The sequence below is a fragment of the Eurypyga helias genome, unplaced genomic scaffold (genome assembly GCF_000690775.1).
Source record: "Eurypyga helias isolate BGI_N326 unplaced genomic scaffold, ASM69077v1 scaffold18930, whole genome shotgun sequence".
Lineage (NCBI taxonomy): Eukaryota > Metazoa > Chordata > Aves > Eurypygiformes > Eurypygidae > Eurypyga > Eurypyga helias.
The window spans coordinates 71736-88062 of record NW_010227856.1 but is presented as its reverse complement, the minus strand read 5'-3'; the positions used below and the strand labels follow the sequence as shown (position 1 = coordinate 88062).

The 16327-nt window shown below is 39.2% G+C and overlaps 1 protein-coding gene across 1 annotated transcript in view; it reads left to right on the top strand.

The window, feature by feature from the left end:
* Positions 1-3450: 3450 nt before the first annotated feature.
* The window catches only part of LOC104514171 (potassium voltage-gated channel subfamily H member 5-like), a gene marked incomplete at its 5' end in the record, with an annotated part of 51544 nt that continues 38667 nt past the window's right edge, over positions 3451-16327 (top strand). Inside the window, 2 exons of the mRNA XM_010157754.1 lie at positions 3451-3650; positions 15952-16204. Of these exons, the coding sequence (XP_010156056.1) occupies positions 3451-3650; positions 15952-16204 (453 nt within the window). The remainder of the gene's footprint in view (positions 3651-15951; positions 16205-16327) is intronic.

Here is a 16327-nt window from a genome sequence, read left to right as displayed (position 1 = left end):
ACAGGACTGTGGGCAATGGCCATAAGATCGAAAACAGAAGGTTCAACCTGACCATGAGGAAACCCTTCTTCCCTGTGAGGGTGACAGAGCCCTGGAACAGGCTGCCCAGAGAGGTGGTGGAGTCTCCTTCCCTGGAGACTTTCCAAAGCAACCTGGACTTGTTCCTGCGTGATCTGCTCCAGGTGATCCTGCTCTGGCAGGGGGTTGGACTAGATGATCTCTAGAGGTCCCTTCCAAGTCCTTCCACTCTGTGAATCTGTGGATTTTCCATGCCAAATTATAAAAAATGTGCTTTTCCCCCAAAACCCACAAACCAGTCCCAGCAGCTATCAGTGTTGTTGTAGGAAAGCACCGCAAGCAAGAAGAATCTTTGAGGCACAGTTTCAAGGCTGTGAAGATCTAAGTAGGTTCCTTTTAAATGTTTGCCAAAGGACCCCCATGGAGTAACCTGTAAGAAAAGTGGAATATTTAGATGAACTCAACCATGTGTCTTTATCATTTCCAATAGGAGGCAAAGGAAGGCTTTGATTTCCAACAGAGGGATAATGCTGGTTTGGACTGTGCAGCCTCTACAGCGTGTATGCTCATGAATTCTGGCTTAGTGAAGTACTGCTGGGTAATGTTTCCAGCAATTTTCAGACTTGATCCAGTAATTTATTCTATCCTTAATTTCTTGAACAAACATACTCTTTTTAAGTGCAACTTTCCAGGACCCTAAATAAAGAGATGCAGAATGTAGAATTTCTGTTCTGGCTGTATATATTCTATTTACCTCTGCCAAAGGGACTTTTTTTTTTTTTTTGGTCAGAGGAGGTAATGTGTGCCAGTGGATTCAGATAAGCTGTTTTCACCATGACATTCTTAGTTGCTTCCAACATGGCAGATGTCAGAGTTGAATCTTTTTTCCCCAACTTTACAGGGCACTGTGTAACATTTTCAATCAGCCTGTGTTCTGTGCAGGTTTGCATGGCCAGTTGGGTTGTATGCGTTGTAATTGCATATGCAGACTACCTGTAGTTACAAGCTTTAGGCAAGCAGAAAGGCAGGGTTGCAGGGACAGTTATGACTTCTCTTTACATACACAGTCACAGTCATTTTCAGATGCAGCTGACATCAGGGGCAGGACGAGATATTCTGCGCTCACATATCTGATGAGCTGAGTTCATGATAAATCAGCAACTGGTCTTCAGAAGGATGAGTGATGCTGCACTTAGAAGTGACACTTCATTATGTTTGTCCTACCACAAAGTCCAAAAGTGTGGTGAAAGCTGAAAAAAAAAGAAGGAAAAAATCAGGCCACATACTCCTATACTCTGATAATATATAGCGCGCATACTCCTGTACTCTGAATGCTGATATGGCAGATAGGTAGAATCATTTAGATTGGAAATGACTCTTAAGATCCAACTGCCCAACTGTAAATGTAACACTGCCAAGTCCACCACTAAACCATGTCCCTAAATGCCACATCTTCATGTCTTTTAAATACCTCCAGGGCTGGTTACTCAACCATTTCTCTGAGCAACCTGCTCAATGCTTGATAACCCTTTTGGTGAAGAAATATATATCTGAATGGGTACAGAGGTAGAGAAAACCTTTCAGTAGCTAGCAGATATGACACAGCAGTCAGTAAATCAGGGGAAAACCCTATCCTTGCAAAGAGCTATATTACTGAACATCACATAGAGTATTAATCCACTGTGTTTTCTAAAACTGAAACCTCGTGTTCATCTTTGCTACACATTGTGAGACCTTGTTTGATATGAGCTGGTGTGTTGAGATGAAAAATCCCAAGACTTTGATGAAACAACATCATATTTCTGATGCACTTTACCACCTAATTTTTACATGAACATAGGAAAAAGCACAGTGAGAAATGAGCCTACAATTTTTCTATTAGACACGTTTGAAAAAAGTACCATGTTTCTTTAAAAATGCCACCCCTCAAGTAGGGGTGATAAACTGCAGTACGTAAGTATGAAACTAAGTGAGTTTCCTGGAATAAGGCAGAATCTGTTGTGGAGACAGAAGACGTTATGCACTGAGAGATGGAAGGCATTTTCCCTTTTACAGTGGGTTGTTTCTTGCCATTTGTAGGCTGCAGTTGTTTTTCAAAAAAGCAATATGGAAATGCTTAGCTGCATTCTGCTATAAAGTTCCTCTGAGCAAAGATTATTAAAAATGACAGGCACATTTCCGTGTATTTGATAATGTCAAGAGCAGAAGTGCTGCACGTTGGTGTTATGAGATATCAGAATAATTCTCTTTTCTGCAAAATCTGTAATGCTTAATGGAAGAATGTCATTTTGGGCTTGCTTGCAAGGGTAATTACATTGTGACTCGATAAGGCACCTTAAACTTGCTTCATTTTGGGAGCATCTTTCAATCCGCCACTATTCAAGACAGCATTAGCAAAAATATGTATTTAAGTTTTTGCTTAAATGCTTTGCTGAATTCAGGCTTCAGAAATTAACTGTTTTCCATCAAACAGTGTTCACTGCATCACACTTGTAATAGTCTACTGAGGTTGATGCATTTTCAGTTGGAAAGGCTTACTTAAAACATGATTTACTTGAGTATGGCATGTCGTTCTTTGGTGTTGCATAACTCAACTGGCTGAGGTTGGCAGTAGCGGTGACATGTTTGGAAAGGGCAGAATTAAACCAGAAGAGAATGTAATTCCGACAGCGGGTTTGAGGTAGTGCTCCCTACTCTACCGTGTCCTCCTCCTGCACTAGTGATATGTGCAATGAGGTAATCTTGGGACTTTCTGATGTTTGCTAATCCAATTTTTCTCTCTTTGGAATCGGTAGTGACTGGCATCTAGAGTTTACAAGACATACCCAAGTCATCTGCTGAAGCTGGCTGTGAAATTAAAACTCTGAAATGCCACACTGAATCTTTCTTACCCACACCTTGGCCATTGACAAAGCACCCAATTTGTATAGATATCTCCTTGCAAGGCTTCCCAGGTTCCTTTCTTCTCCATTCCATTTCTTCCTTGGGACTGAGGCCATTCTCTACTCATAGGACATGCTAGCTGAGCTACATGAAGATGCCCATGATTCTTTGGATAGTGTCTTCAAGGTTTACTGGCAGGCTGAAGCTACATTTAAAAATTAGTTTGGACTAATACAGAGTATAGAGTTAAAATGCATTGGTTTATTTTTTAATAACTCCATGTGTGGACATTATCTGTATGACTGGTTTTGTAAATTAATGTAGACTGAGTGGCTATATGAGCTGTATGGGTAAATTCAATAAATAACCCTGTACATGTATGTGTGTGAGAGTGTGTGCATAAATAGAAATTTTAAGTTTACACCTATGCATTTGCAGTAATTTGTAACCATACATAAAAATTCTTTGAAGTTATCCTTGATTTATGAATAGCATTTACTGGAGTATACATATTTATTTTTAATTACCTTTGGGTTTTTTTTTTTTCAGCTCTTCTTTATGCAACTATTTTTGGAAACGTCACCACCATTTTCCAGCAAATGTATGCCAACACCAACCGATACCATGAGATGCTGAACAATGTGAGGGATTTCCTAAAATTATATCAAGTCCCAAAAGGCCTTAGTGAAAGAGTCATGGATTATATTGTCTCAACCTGGTCCATGTCTAAAGGAATTGACACTGAGAAGGTATGAGTACATGAGGTAACAATGTAGATAGAAGTGTTTGTGTCCATTGTGTACTTTTTTACAAACAGGACTGTATAACAGCATATAACTTACTAACAAATTCTTAACTGCATGCTACTCCACTCTTATGTTTCTGTTTGTATCAAAACCTGGATGTTTTAAAGAAGGACTGTTTTACTGCTTTGGAAATATGCCTTTATTTTTCATTATGGTAAATGTTTTATGCTTTCCAGTCTTACTTTGCCTAAATATTAAATGATTTTCTTGTACTTCACTATTGAAATCAATGGGAAATTGGTCTTCAAATTAGTCTGAAAATATAATTTGGTGTCTAACCTACATCAGTATTATTCTGAAAAGTATTGGCATCCGTGAGGTGCAATGAAATGAGTTTGATTGGCTTGGACCTTTTGCTGTTGCCCAGGACATCGACATATCCATCAGCATAATTAGTATAGGATTTAATGGCAGTAGAGATCGATCTCCTTGAGCTAAAATCTCTTGGCTAGAACTTCAGGCCTTTGGTAGGGACATACAGAAAATACTGCTGGCAGCCATGCAAGGTAGAAGTCCTACAGGACTTTAGCCCTCAGGAAGGACTGGTCATTTAGGTTTCTTCAAAAACTGATTAAAGGACAAGGTCATCCTTGGAGCATGATTCATTGTGTGCCAGGACAGAACAAGTGAATTGTCCTCAGGGCCTCTCTTTCTCCATGATATGTGCCGTGAGTCTGTCTAGCCTTGGATATTTTAGACAGCTGAAGTCAGATGGAAGGGCTTCCACCTGCAATACCTTGAATGCAGGCAAGACATAGTTTTATGTCTAGATTTTTGGTCAGTGGAGGTTGGTGATACTCCTGTGGCTTCTGTGGACCTGATGCTCATCAGCTGAAATTAGGCATTCAAGCTCCAGTTTCCATGAAGACTTCCCTCCTAAGAACTTAAAAAGCAAGTGTCCAAGGGAGAATAAGGAAGAGTCATGGCAGATGAGTATCTTAAAATGTTAGTGCTTACAGAGTTTTGAAGTTCTTCCTTCAGTTCAGTCTATTGTGTAATAGGGAATGATGATCCAGCTTGTTCAGATATGCCAAGATGAAGTCACTACACTGAAAAATTGAATCTTACATCATGCTGATGCAATGAAGTTATCTTATTAATTATCTGCAGTAAAATTCATTTTACCATTAAAAATACAACTATTTCAAGTAACAGGGATTTTGATTTCTTTGATTCTTGTCCTTCAGTATGTCATATTCTTTAATACGTTAACTTCTTATACACTAATACCCTAACTTCCCAATGCTGATTCATACAGTGTTAAAAGTGAGCTTTTTGTATTGTAAAATACTGTAAATGCATTCAGTCCTATTGTGTAAACTCAAAACCATGTGAAAATTCAACTTTCATTTGCATTTATCTCCTTGCAGTTAAGCCAGAATCCTGTATTATTCCACTACAGTTTCATTAGATTTTAATGATGCTTTGCAGTTAATTAGGAGAACCTATGCTTTAATTACTGAAATTTTCTTCCATAGTTTCCGCATGTCCGGTTTTATAGTTTATAAAAATGCAGTTAGAGATATAATCTTCGACTCGCGGTAAGCAGTGTTCTCTGGTCTATAAGATAGTAGTGGCTGCTTAACTAGATAATTAATATGGCTGTAAAATCTGTGACTTAGGTTTTTAACAATTTTCCCTTGGTAAAGACTTACCTAAACTTAGGCCTGGATCCAAAACCTATTTAAAACAGTGGAAGGATTTCAGGAACCTCTGCATCTGGACATCAGTAGTTGCATCTAATCGAACATCCCAGAAAAGCCCATGTTACAGAAGAACAGAGACAAGATAAACGTAAGAATTTGAGCACCGGTTTGAATATTTTGGTGTTTTGTATCCCTTACAGCCCGCCAGTCTGCAAAAGCAACAGCACCAACAGCCTGTAGTGCCCACACTGAGCATCCCTGGGCCTGTACGAGTGTGAGGATTAAGCAGTTTGCTTTCAGCTGCAGGACCTTAGCCAAGTCAGGATTTGTTCTAGCAAAAGGGTGGGAAGCTGTGTCATAGCCAAGCAGCCTTACGACCTTTATCTCCTCTCAGGAAAGTGTTGTAATGTGCTTCACCAAAACAAATGAGAAAATGTTGTAAATCACAGCTGAGAAATGACAGGAACAGTGGTACAGTCCCAGAGAGTAGTCATGTAGAGTGGATCATTTCTCTTGCATTAGTTCCTTCATTGCCCCCTCAAGTCCTGTTGCAAGACTCTGCATTTAAATTGAAACCATCTGTACTACCCCTGAGCAGCAGGTGGATAGGAGTGCAGTGTAGGGACCTCCCAGGTACACAGAGTCAGATTTATTACTGTAGACACAGCAGGGCTAATGGGACTACATTGCACCTGCAGCTGACCTGCTAAATCCAGGTAGTGCTCCAGCATACAGTGGAGTAGGGGATTACTGCCCCAAGTCTTGAATTGCTTCTCTGCACTGCTTTGTCTGACAGCCTGGATGTGACCTTAGGGGTTTCTTCCAGTCTAGTTTTCAAAGCTCCAGTAATGAGATTCTGACCAGTCTGTTGTCTGGTTATCTTTGCATCACATGATTTCCCATTCTCCTTAAAAAATTTTATGAACTTTTCAATAAGCTTCTTACTATCTTGCAGAACACAAGTGCTCATGACACATGATAATTAGTGAGGAATTTCTCAACTTTTCAGTTTCCATCAGACAGCTCAGGCAGTTTCCATCATCCAAGGATGTTTTTCAACCTAACATACAGTATTACATCCTTAACTGTTCCAAATATATCTGCATTGTCACGCTGGAATGTGTTTTGCAACATCACTTGCTACAAATTTATCATACATTTCATTCAGTCACTCAGCATGTTGAAATGGCTTTGTTTTGAAATCCAAATTCAAAGAACAAGAAGGTTAATGTACTAAGAAAGAATGACATTTCTTCTATGAGTGTTAGAGTAGGTTCCTATGGTGATGAACAGTCCTAGCAATTTGATGGAGTAAAAATAAACACACGCATGTATTTCTTTGATAACTAGGGATTTTAAATTCATATGCTTGAAATTAAAATATAAATTAATAATTTGATTGGAATTACTACCATTACACATATTACTACCACTTAATATGTTTAGATTTATTGTATTAGAGCTCAAATATCTGTTCTTGAATTACATATTCAATGTGTAGCCCTAGAGAAGATCTTGGCTAAAATTGGCAAGGGAACTGAAGGCAAAGTCAAAGTTATCACGGAGGAAGTTTGATGAAGATCTAGTCCTCGTTGCTTGCAAGACCAAGCTATCCTGAACAGAACTTTGTTTTAAAGCCCCAGTCTGTTGTCCTTGTATGTGGAAGAGGAATTGTTCTCCCACACTAAAATGATGGTGCCATAAGCACAGAATTTTGGCTTCCCTGTTACCCTTAGGAGTAGCTCGTCTTCAAATCACAGCGCTTCATCCTGTCTCTGAGTGTTCACAAATAAGGAATTAACAATGACACTAAAAGCATTAGTGTATTTATTATTATTACTTAAGGGGAAGCAAGTGGCCTCTGATCCATAATCTTAAATCACTTCAGCATGAGAGCCCTCATCTGACAGCTGGGATGATGTATGTAATACATGCACATGGACTCTTATCTCCTGGTGCAACAGTGGCTCAAACAAGATGGATTTTTTTTTTTTATGTTTAATGCTACAAGTATCAGGGTTATTCATCTAATAATGAGCAGAGCTAAAAACATGACAAACCTAAGAAACCTTTATATACTAAACAGTATCTCATCCAGCAGAACCTGTTTTTTTGAGAGTTAATAAAGAGGCAGTACATTCTCTGTATATGATAATTTTTAAGCAGCAGAAAAAAATCTTTATAGTAATAATTTGATATATGAAAGACACTGAATTCAAATCTTATTTTTTATTGAAATCTCTAGGCAGAAAATGAAAAATTTATAGATATTAGCTCTTCTATAAGAAATAGGTCATTATACATGAAAGCAGAACAGCCATTAACTAACATGCACATGTCTCAAGGTCTCATCTAATGATAATGTTCTGAAATGTCAGTAAAACCCAAAGATTTTTCTCTTCTTGACCTCTTTGCTGTTCTATGGCTTAGGATTTGCTCAGAGAGCAATTAAATAAATGTCTATCATGTTTTAACAGCCAATTCCTTCAGAAAAGCCATAGGTTGAAAGAGAAAAAAGGTGTCTATTTAGTCTCAGCCTAAGCATCAATGGTGATTCGAATAATGAGAGCCAATTCCACATTGCAATGACTGAAATGGAAATCATGAGAAAATAACATAGTATTAAAACTATTCACTACTGGCCCACTAAGCTTTCATACAGGAGAGGTGGGCTTATGGTAAATAGACACAGGCTGTAACTTCACTAAACATTAATCTACAGAAGGACAGTGCAAATTAGTCGTGTTTGCTGTTAATAAATTCTTCAAGAGCTGTAGTAATAATTAGTGATACCCTGAGATGAATAGGGGAATCAGGCTGCCATTCCTGTGGTGTCCCATCACACAGCGATGTCTGTAAGTGCTGGCTGGATTTCCTCGTGGATGACGGGGGTAGAAGGCTTCCAAGCTTTGTGGCCAAAGAGAACTTCTGCAAAATTAGGTGTGACAGCTACATACAATTCCCTGCTGAAGAGGGAAGGTAAAAATCATTTGGACAAGTATTTTTGTTTCGTTGTAGAGGCGGGGTTGTTGGTCGTTCCTTGCAGATCGGGACGAGGTGAACAAGAAGTCTTCCCTCACCTCACAGAGCTGAGCTAGGACCAGGTACAGTTGCAATCCACGGTTCTTTGGAGAGCGGGATGCAGGAGAGATGGTCAGGGTCTCACTGCCCTTCACATGGGTCCACGAGCGGGGCCTGTGCACCGGTGGGGCTTCTGTTTCACCTTTATGGATGGTATGGATTATTTACCTCCTATATGCACTGTGCAGAGCCAAGAAAGATTACCCACAACAATCTCTGCCTCTTGGATGTGTTCATCTTCTGATTGATACAGATTAAACTCTGAACCTGTCATGTTTGAGGAAGTGCCAGGGCTATACACCATGGTTATGGAGCAGACATGAGCTTATTTTCTGGGGGAAGAAATACTCGAGTGGCTGGGTTGGGCATTTTCCTGAGCACTGCCACAAAGGCGATGGAGCCGACAGAGGGGCTGTCAGTTCCAAAGACCACGTCTAGGGGAAGGTCTTTTCCGCATCTGTTTTCTTAATGCTTTCACCCTTGAATGTCTTTACATAATGCTGCATGTTAGAAAATAAAGCCACTTCTAGAAGAAGCACAAAATAAAATAATCCATTGATCAACTCTATTCTTCCAAGGGTGACCTTTCTGCCAGAAGTTGCCACTCCAAAAAACGTTGTGACTTGAGAGATTCTTTGATGTATGCCATATTCTTTCTGATGTTTATTTTCTTTTTTTTCCTAAAAAGTTGTTTTTGATGAAACAATTTCCTGTAGTCTGCTACCCTTTGCCAGATTAGAAGGTCATGTGATGATTGTGCTTGGGATAGATATAGCAAAAATGAAAAGAGTAAAATCTTTAACTGTTACAAGACTTCCATAATCCTTTGGCAACCTGGGATCTCCTACTTTGGGTCATTAGGCAATTTTACCAGTGTGACACAGTGTGTTAGACAAACCAGCAGGCCCTGTGCTGGTGAACTTCCAATTGATTCCTTAAAACACCTGGTGTTGCTTCTCATCTTCTCCTGTTCTTTGGACCTTTAGTCAGCTTCTATCTGTGTTGACAATACCGAATTTAATGTAATTGAGAGCAGGTTTCTGATTTTTTAAGGTCTCTAACACTTGTTACTCAGTTAAAAAGTGGTTAATTTTGTTACTATACTGCTAAATCTAACCTTTTTGATCACTCGTTCAGTTCATGTTTTGTTAACCAGACTTGATTTTCAGATCTCAGTTTTTTAATTAGACTTGATTTTCAGATCTCAGTTTCTTAAGATTTAAATCCATGTGACCTTGGATTTTAGTGTAATTAAAATGGAGCACACCATTGCTACTGAAATTCAGTTCTTCATACCAAGATCTTCAGTGATGTATGAAGGATTACCCTAATGCATGTAGGGTTAATAACTGCTCAGTTCCATACATCACCTTTGAGTTACTTACAAAATTACCTGATTATTACAGGAAAATGCTCTGTGATTTGCCGATCAGCTGTTTTCTTACTTTTGTCTCCTTGGCCTTTCTGTAGTGCCAAATGTAACATTTTACCCACGTCTGCAGAAGAATTCAACACTCAAATGAGCCAAATTCTCCTAAAAATCTGAATAACTGGGGCAGGTGCCTAGAGAGTATTGTGTTTTTTTGGAAAGAACCGATGTTGGTTATGACTGCTGAATTTGTCTGAAAACCCAGAGTGGCCTTTCTCCACAAAGTAAGAAGAGCTATCCATGGCCTATAACTGGTTAGAAGTTAGAGGAGTTGTTTTTTTTTTTTTTTAATTGTCAAAACTGACATTCTTTAGCATCTCCAATATTTGTTATGGTTATTCATTTAGGAAACGGTTCTTGTTATTCTATCGCTAAGACTGCCTAAGCTCTTCGCTTGAAGATCAGTCAATATATCTGCTAGCTACAACCCCAAGAAAGTGAGAAGCCTGTGTGCCAAAAGACAATTGCAAATAAATAGCGTTCATGATTCACTGGCCTCTGCCCTTTCTGTTAACAAGTCTTAACAGATTCTGTAATATTTGCTAAGCCATCGTGTACTGTTTTCAGCTGGGGAAGATTTTATTTTAAATACTTAAACCCATCCTAAAAGATATTGTTTGGACACACTCTTAATCTGTACAGTTTTTGTTTTGATTCATTTGCTTTTCTTTGAGTTCTTTATAATCTCTGCTCCCCACAGAGTCCTTTGAACTGTTCAAGAGGCTTATCATAAACTGCCTGAGCATGCTGAGGAAACGTATGGGAGAGGAAAAAAATCACATGGAACCTCCTTGGGAATTTTATTCCCCCTTTACAGATCTTGTGCTGAAAAGATATTAAGATGTTTAGTGCCTATTCCCTGTGTCTTCCAGAGCTGATTACTGCCTTTCCCAGTCTCTAGCAGCAACCACAAGCTTTTCACTCACCGCCAGCAATTTACATATGCCATAGGGCACTCTAGAGATGACAGCGGTGTTGAATCTCTGTACTGGGTGTTGTTGTGTTGGTATTTGTATCAGCTGGGTGCCAGGTAATGATGGCAGAGCTCAGTAATTGTCTCCTGCTGATGTTGAGGAGGTTTAATTTTCTGTGCCGGGAAGTGGTGAATGTCATTCTGTGGTTTACTTTCTCCTCTCTCAGCTTTGTAGTGGTTCAGGTCTTTGTGGATACATGTGTCTATTAATGTGTGGCGTGGAGCCTTGCTCCTTTTCTGGTAGAAACTCAGCTTATACAGACAGTAAAGATTTTCCTCCGGGTCGAATTCAGTTTTCCCCTCTAATTGTGTACTGAACGTAGCAGCTTCTGTTCTTTTGTGCTGCTTGGGTGCATGTGGGAAAGATGTCTGTGAAGTCTGTGGCTACAGATTTATTACAGAGCAACTTCTATAGCAGCACAAGCGCCTGGTCCCTGCAGACTGCCTGCTCCAAGTTGTGTGCTCCAAAGCCATCAGTCAGTAAAGCATTGCAGTCAGCAACCTTAATATCCTGCCTTGTGTACAAACTGCAGGTTTCACTGAGAAAGGTCTTGAAATCTCGAAGGAAATTTCCTCTTCAGGAATTTGTCTTGGTGGTTTTTGCTGAAAGGATACACAGGCTAGATGAAACTTCCCAGCTGGACTTTGGTTCTGCTAACATGAAGTGTTGGACACATTTCCCTAACACTGAAACAGTAGATTAAGCGTTACAGGATATCCTTTCCCTTAAAGTGAATTTCTCTTACACACCCATGTGCACGCATTTGTACACCGTATGGACTCTTGTACAACCATGTTGCTACTAGTTTATATCTTTTTAGTTGCATTTTGCCTTAAAAATGCTGAGATCTCAGTAACAGCATTTCACAATAAGAATACCCAAGTCTTTTATTTTCAATAAGGCATCATTTTCAGAAAAATATTTATCTGAATTTGAAGTGCTCATTTTCTGCTCTTAGGATATTTGAGCTATTTATCATTAGCTTCCAAATGCTTCTGTATGGTCTTGTATCACATTATGTGTCTTCTTTGGAAGTAGGAAAATTACTATGTACTGTAATCTGTGTCACCAACAACCGTTTCTAAGTACAACTAATATAGAAGCTGGTGGCATCTGTGAGACTCCTGCGGAATTCATGCCGTTTGTATTCGTAAACATGAAAAGAAGTGCCGCAAAGTCAGGTTGGAGCTCATGAAGTCCTGTGCTTGGAGCATAGAATAAACACATAGATAAACATTGAGATTTTCTCTCTCTGCTCTTTTTTTTCCCCTATGTATATCTACATTTATCATTATCAGCCAAAGCTCCTTTGCCCAATCTTTTAATATTAAGTATATCTTTTCATTTTCATCCATTTCATTCACTGTTCTCAGTACTTGCAGCATATCAGACAAGAAAACTGAAATACAGAATATTCATTGCTGGCTAACTCCTGGATCATTACTCATTTACTGCTGTACTAGTTGTTACTGATATTTTCACATACTTCCACAGAGTAATGTGTCATTAGGAGAATCACTTTATCATGACATCAGAAAATTCTGGAATTATGCTTTCTAAGACTAGCTTTTACTCTGCAATGGATTTTTTTCTGTCTCTTCATATTACAGTGCGTGATGATAGATAAGTTGTGTCTGTAACATGAGTAATGCTTTGAGTGCTCACTTTTAATTCTCTGTATTTAACTCTGTATTTCTGAGGAGACATTATGCTGCTTTGCATCCAAGTGGTTTTTATTCTTGAGGGACACAATTAATTTACACTCCAAAAAACAAAGGGTCCTGGAAAATCTCCAGATCTTAAAGTAACAACCTCTGCAATAGTTTAACCAATTTTTCCTGCAGTTGGAATGCTTAAAAGATAAAAGTAGGAAATAAGTCATGTATGAACACACACATTTTTCTCAAGAACAGTGTTTGAGAATTCATAGTTCATGGCCTTGTTAAGTCAAAAGCACTTATATTATTGAAAGTATTAAAGGGAAGTAAAAAAATTCTAATCTTCGTTTAGGCCCAAGAGTAGATAAAAATGTTAAAAAATAGCAATCACGATACATAAGAAAGAGAATTTTTCATTAAATTAATATTGAGAAAAAGAAACATGGCATGTTTTTATTTTATTATAATAAAGATGAGCTTTCTGTTTGATCCAGAAGTAGGACAAAGGTGAAACAATCACTCTGAAAAGTAATTTTGGGGCTTTTTACAGGGAAAAAAAAAAAAAAAGGTGTGCCCCCATTTCTGTTGGTAAATGAAATTACTCAGGTAAGTATAAGTTTGTAAAATTGACATTGGCCCCTAATAATATTATGGAAAATTGTTGCAGGATATGGTCAACAGTGACTCAGACAAGACATTATTACTAATGCAAATGATGGTTTATGGAGAATATGTCTTGTCAAATGTATTTATTATTAATTTTTATGATAGACTTATGCAGGGTATTTTAATATATATTTTGTTACAGAAAAATATCATTAAACCAAATTAACAAGACCAAGTGCAAAGTCCTGCACTTGGGTCAGGGCAACCCCCAGTATCAATATAAGCTGGGTGATGAAGGCATTGGGAGCAGCTTTGAGGAGAAGGACTTGGGGGTACTGGTGGATGAAAAGCTGGACATGAGCCGGCCGTGTGCGCTGGCAGCCCAGAAAGCCAACCGTATCCTGGGCTGTATCCAGAGAAGTGTGGCCAGCAGGTCGAGGGAGGGGATTCTCCCCCTCTACTCTGCTCTGGTGAGACCCCACCTGGAGTGCTACGTCCAGCTGTGGAATCCTTAGTACAAGAAAGACATGGACCTGCTGGAGCGGGTCCCCAAAAATAATCAGAGGGCTGGAACACCTCTCCTGTGAAGAGAGGCTGAGAGAGTTTGGGTTGTTCACCTTGGAGAAGAGAAGGCTCCGGGAAGACCTTATTGCGGCCTTTCAGTACTTAAAGGGGGCCTATAAGAACGATGGAGGCAAACTTTTTAATAGGGCCTGTAGCAACAGGACAAGGGGTACTGGTTTTAAGCTAAAAGAGTGGAGACTCAGATTAAATATTAAGAAGAAGTTTTTTACAATGAGGGTGGTGAAACCCTGGCACAGGTCTCCCAGAGAGGTGGTAGAAGCCCCATCCTTGGAAACATTCAAGGCCAGGTCGGACAGGGCTCTGAGCACCCTGATCTAGTTGAAGGTGTCCCTGCACACTGCAGGGGGGTTGGACTAGAGACCTTTAAAAGTCCCTTCCAACCCAAGCCATTTTACGATTCTATGAAAACCACGTATCTGGTAGATCTGAGAAGGTGGTTATAAGTGAGAAAACCTCATGTTAATGGGGAAGTTTCCAAAGAGATATTGTGCTTCATAGTGTTAGGCAGAAGTAGCATCATCTCTCTTTTTTATTCAAGATAAGATGGAGAGATGACCTGGTCATATTCTACAAACACTTGCATGTGGAAGAGATTTCCAATGATTGCAGGTCTTTTATCTGAGCAACATGATAAGATCTGCTGGCTGTTGACTGAAAATGAAGACAAAATCCATTCAGAAACAGCACATTTTAAGAGAGAGAGTAGCTGTCCATTGGAGCAAACACCCTATATAATTTGAAAACATTAAATCAAGACCTTCCAGGCTATAATTTTGCCAAGTATTCTGGGATTGATATGAAAATTATGAGTGCAAGAGGTTAGTGCAGATGATTGCAGGAGCCCTTTCTAGCTTCAGACTGTCATAGTACAGAGGATGGGAGAATAACTTCACCTTTTTGCATTCATATCTTTGACCACAAAGGAACTTTGATCTATTGAAATAAGAAGGGCACTAAATATTATTATTAAACTAGGAATTGTTTACTACTGTCCTATTCTATGCTTTAGGACCTTTAGCAGTACTTTACAAGAATATGTTTTATACCTCTTCTGCATTAAACAGAAATGAAAAACGTGGCTTTACATCAATATTAACATGACCATTTGCCTCAAAGCTTAGTGAGGGTTACCAGTGTCTCACTCTGCGAATATTCAATGGTAGTCAACACATTGACTCAATGTCTCTGTCCCTCACACTGTCTGCAGAACAAGCTGCCAGATTAATTCCATTCAATGAGAAATTAATCAGTGCTATTGATCTACAATCTTCTCTATTTAAGACTTCGAGTGCTCTTAATTTCATACTCTTTTCTATTATTTATCCTAGGAAAACTTTAAAAGGTTTTATATATTTCTCAGTGCAATTAGCTACCATGCATTTTAGGGTTATAAGAACGTTAGAGTATTTAGGAGGATGTGCAAATAGTAAACACACAGTTTACAAACTTAACAAGACCCACAGGTTTTCACTTTCTTCTGGTGAATTTATGTTACTATTTCAATAGGGAAAGCTATTTAAGGTAAGAAATTAATTGAAGGTCTTAATTAATTGATCCACTATGAAGACATCTTCATGTTCACAGGACAGTTTTTCACTCACCTTTACGTTTCATAAGGTTTCATAATACTTTCCTTTTGCTCTAATCTCAAACTTTTTGGATTTTTTAGTCTGTAAGCCCTCCAGGGCAGGTTACTTACTATATGTCTCTGCGACACGGAAACTAAACCCTAGCTGTGTTTGGATACGCATCGGTAAGTGCTACATCAAGACTTTTGAAGACTAGGTTTTCTGGATGTGAGCAACATGTGGTTGTTTTCTATTGTGAATGGTCTGTCTTTGCATGTCTTCAAGCTTCTTCAGCTCTGAGCGTCCGTTCTGTGCTCCGGCAGGTATTGAGTGTAGCAGCGGGTGGATAGTCTGGGCACCAAGTCTGGAGGGATATCCACAAACAGGATATAATAGTGCCACCTGCAATTCTGCAATACAAGTGTGAAAACTGTTAGGAATGAGAACAATGTAACAGAATAGTCCCTTCTTCCATGTCACCCTTTCACCTGCAGTGAAAACAGTAGATGGGTAGAAAAAATCTACCCCAATTCAAGATAAAACTCCCACCAGAAGCTTTATGAAATAACTGAATAAATGGATCTCAAGGTCCACCCAGGCACATCTTAAGATCCATACATTCAGTTATGTCATAAAGCCCATGCTGGCCTGCTGTCATGTTCCTAGCTGATTATTTTTCACTTTTTTTTTTATTCAGGTTCTCTCAATTTGCCCAAAGGACATGAGAGCAGATATTTGCGTGCACCTAAACCGGAAAGTTTTTAATGAGCACCCTGCCTTCCGGCTGGCTAGTGACGGCTGCCTGCGAGCCCTGGCTGTGGAGTTCCAGACGATCCATTGTGCCCCGGGGGACCTCATCTATCATGCTGGGGAAAGCGTTGATGCTCTTTGCTTTGTGGTCTCAGGATCCCTAGAAGTCATCCAGGACGACGAGGTGGTAGCTATTTTAGGTACTGTGATCTCTGTTGAAATGGTGGTGGTTTGGTTGTATTTCCCTTCTGCTTAGCTTAGAATATTAAATAGTCTTGCCTAACATCAGCTGGGACTACAGCAGGCTAGTGGTTGTCAAAAAA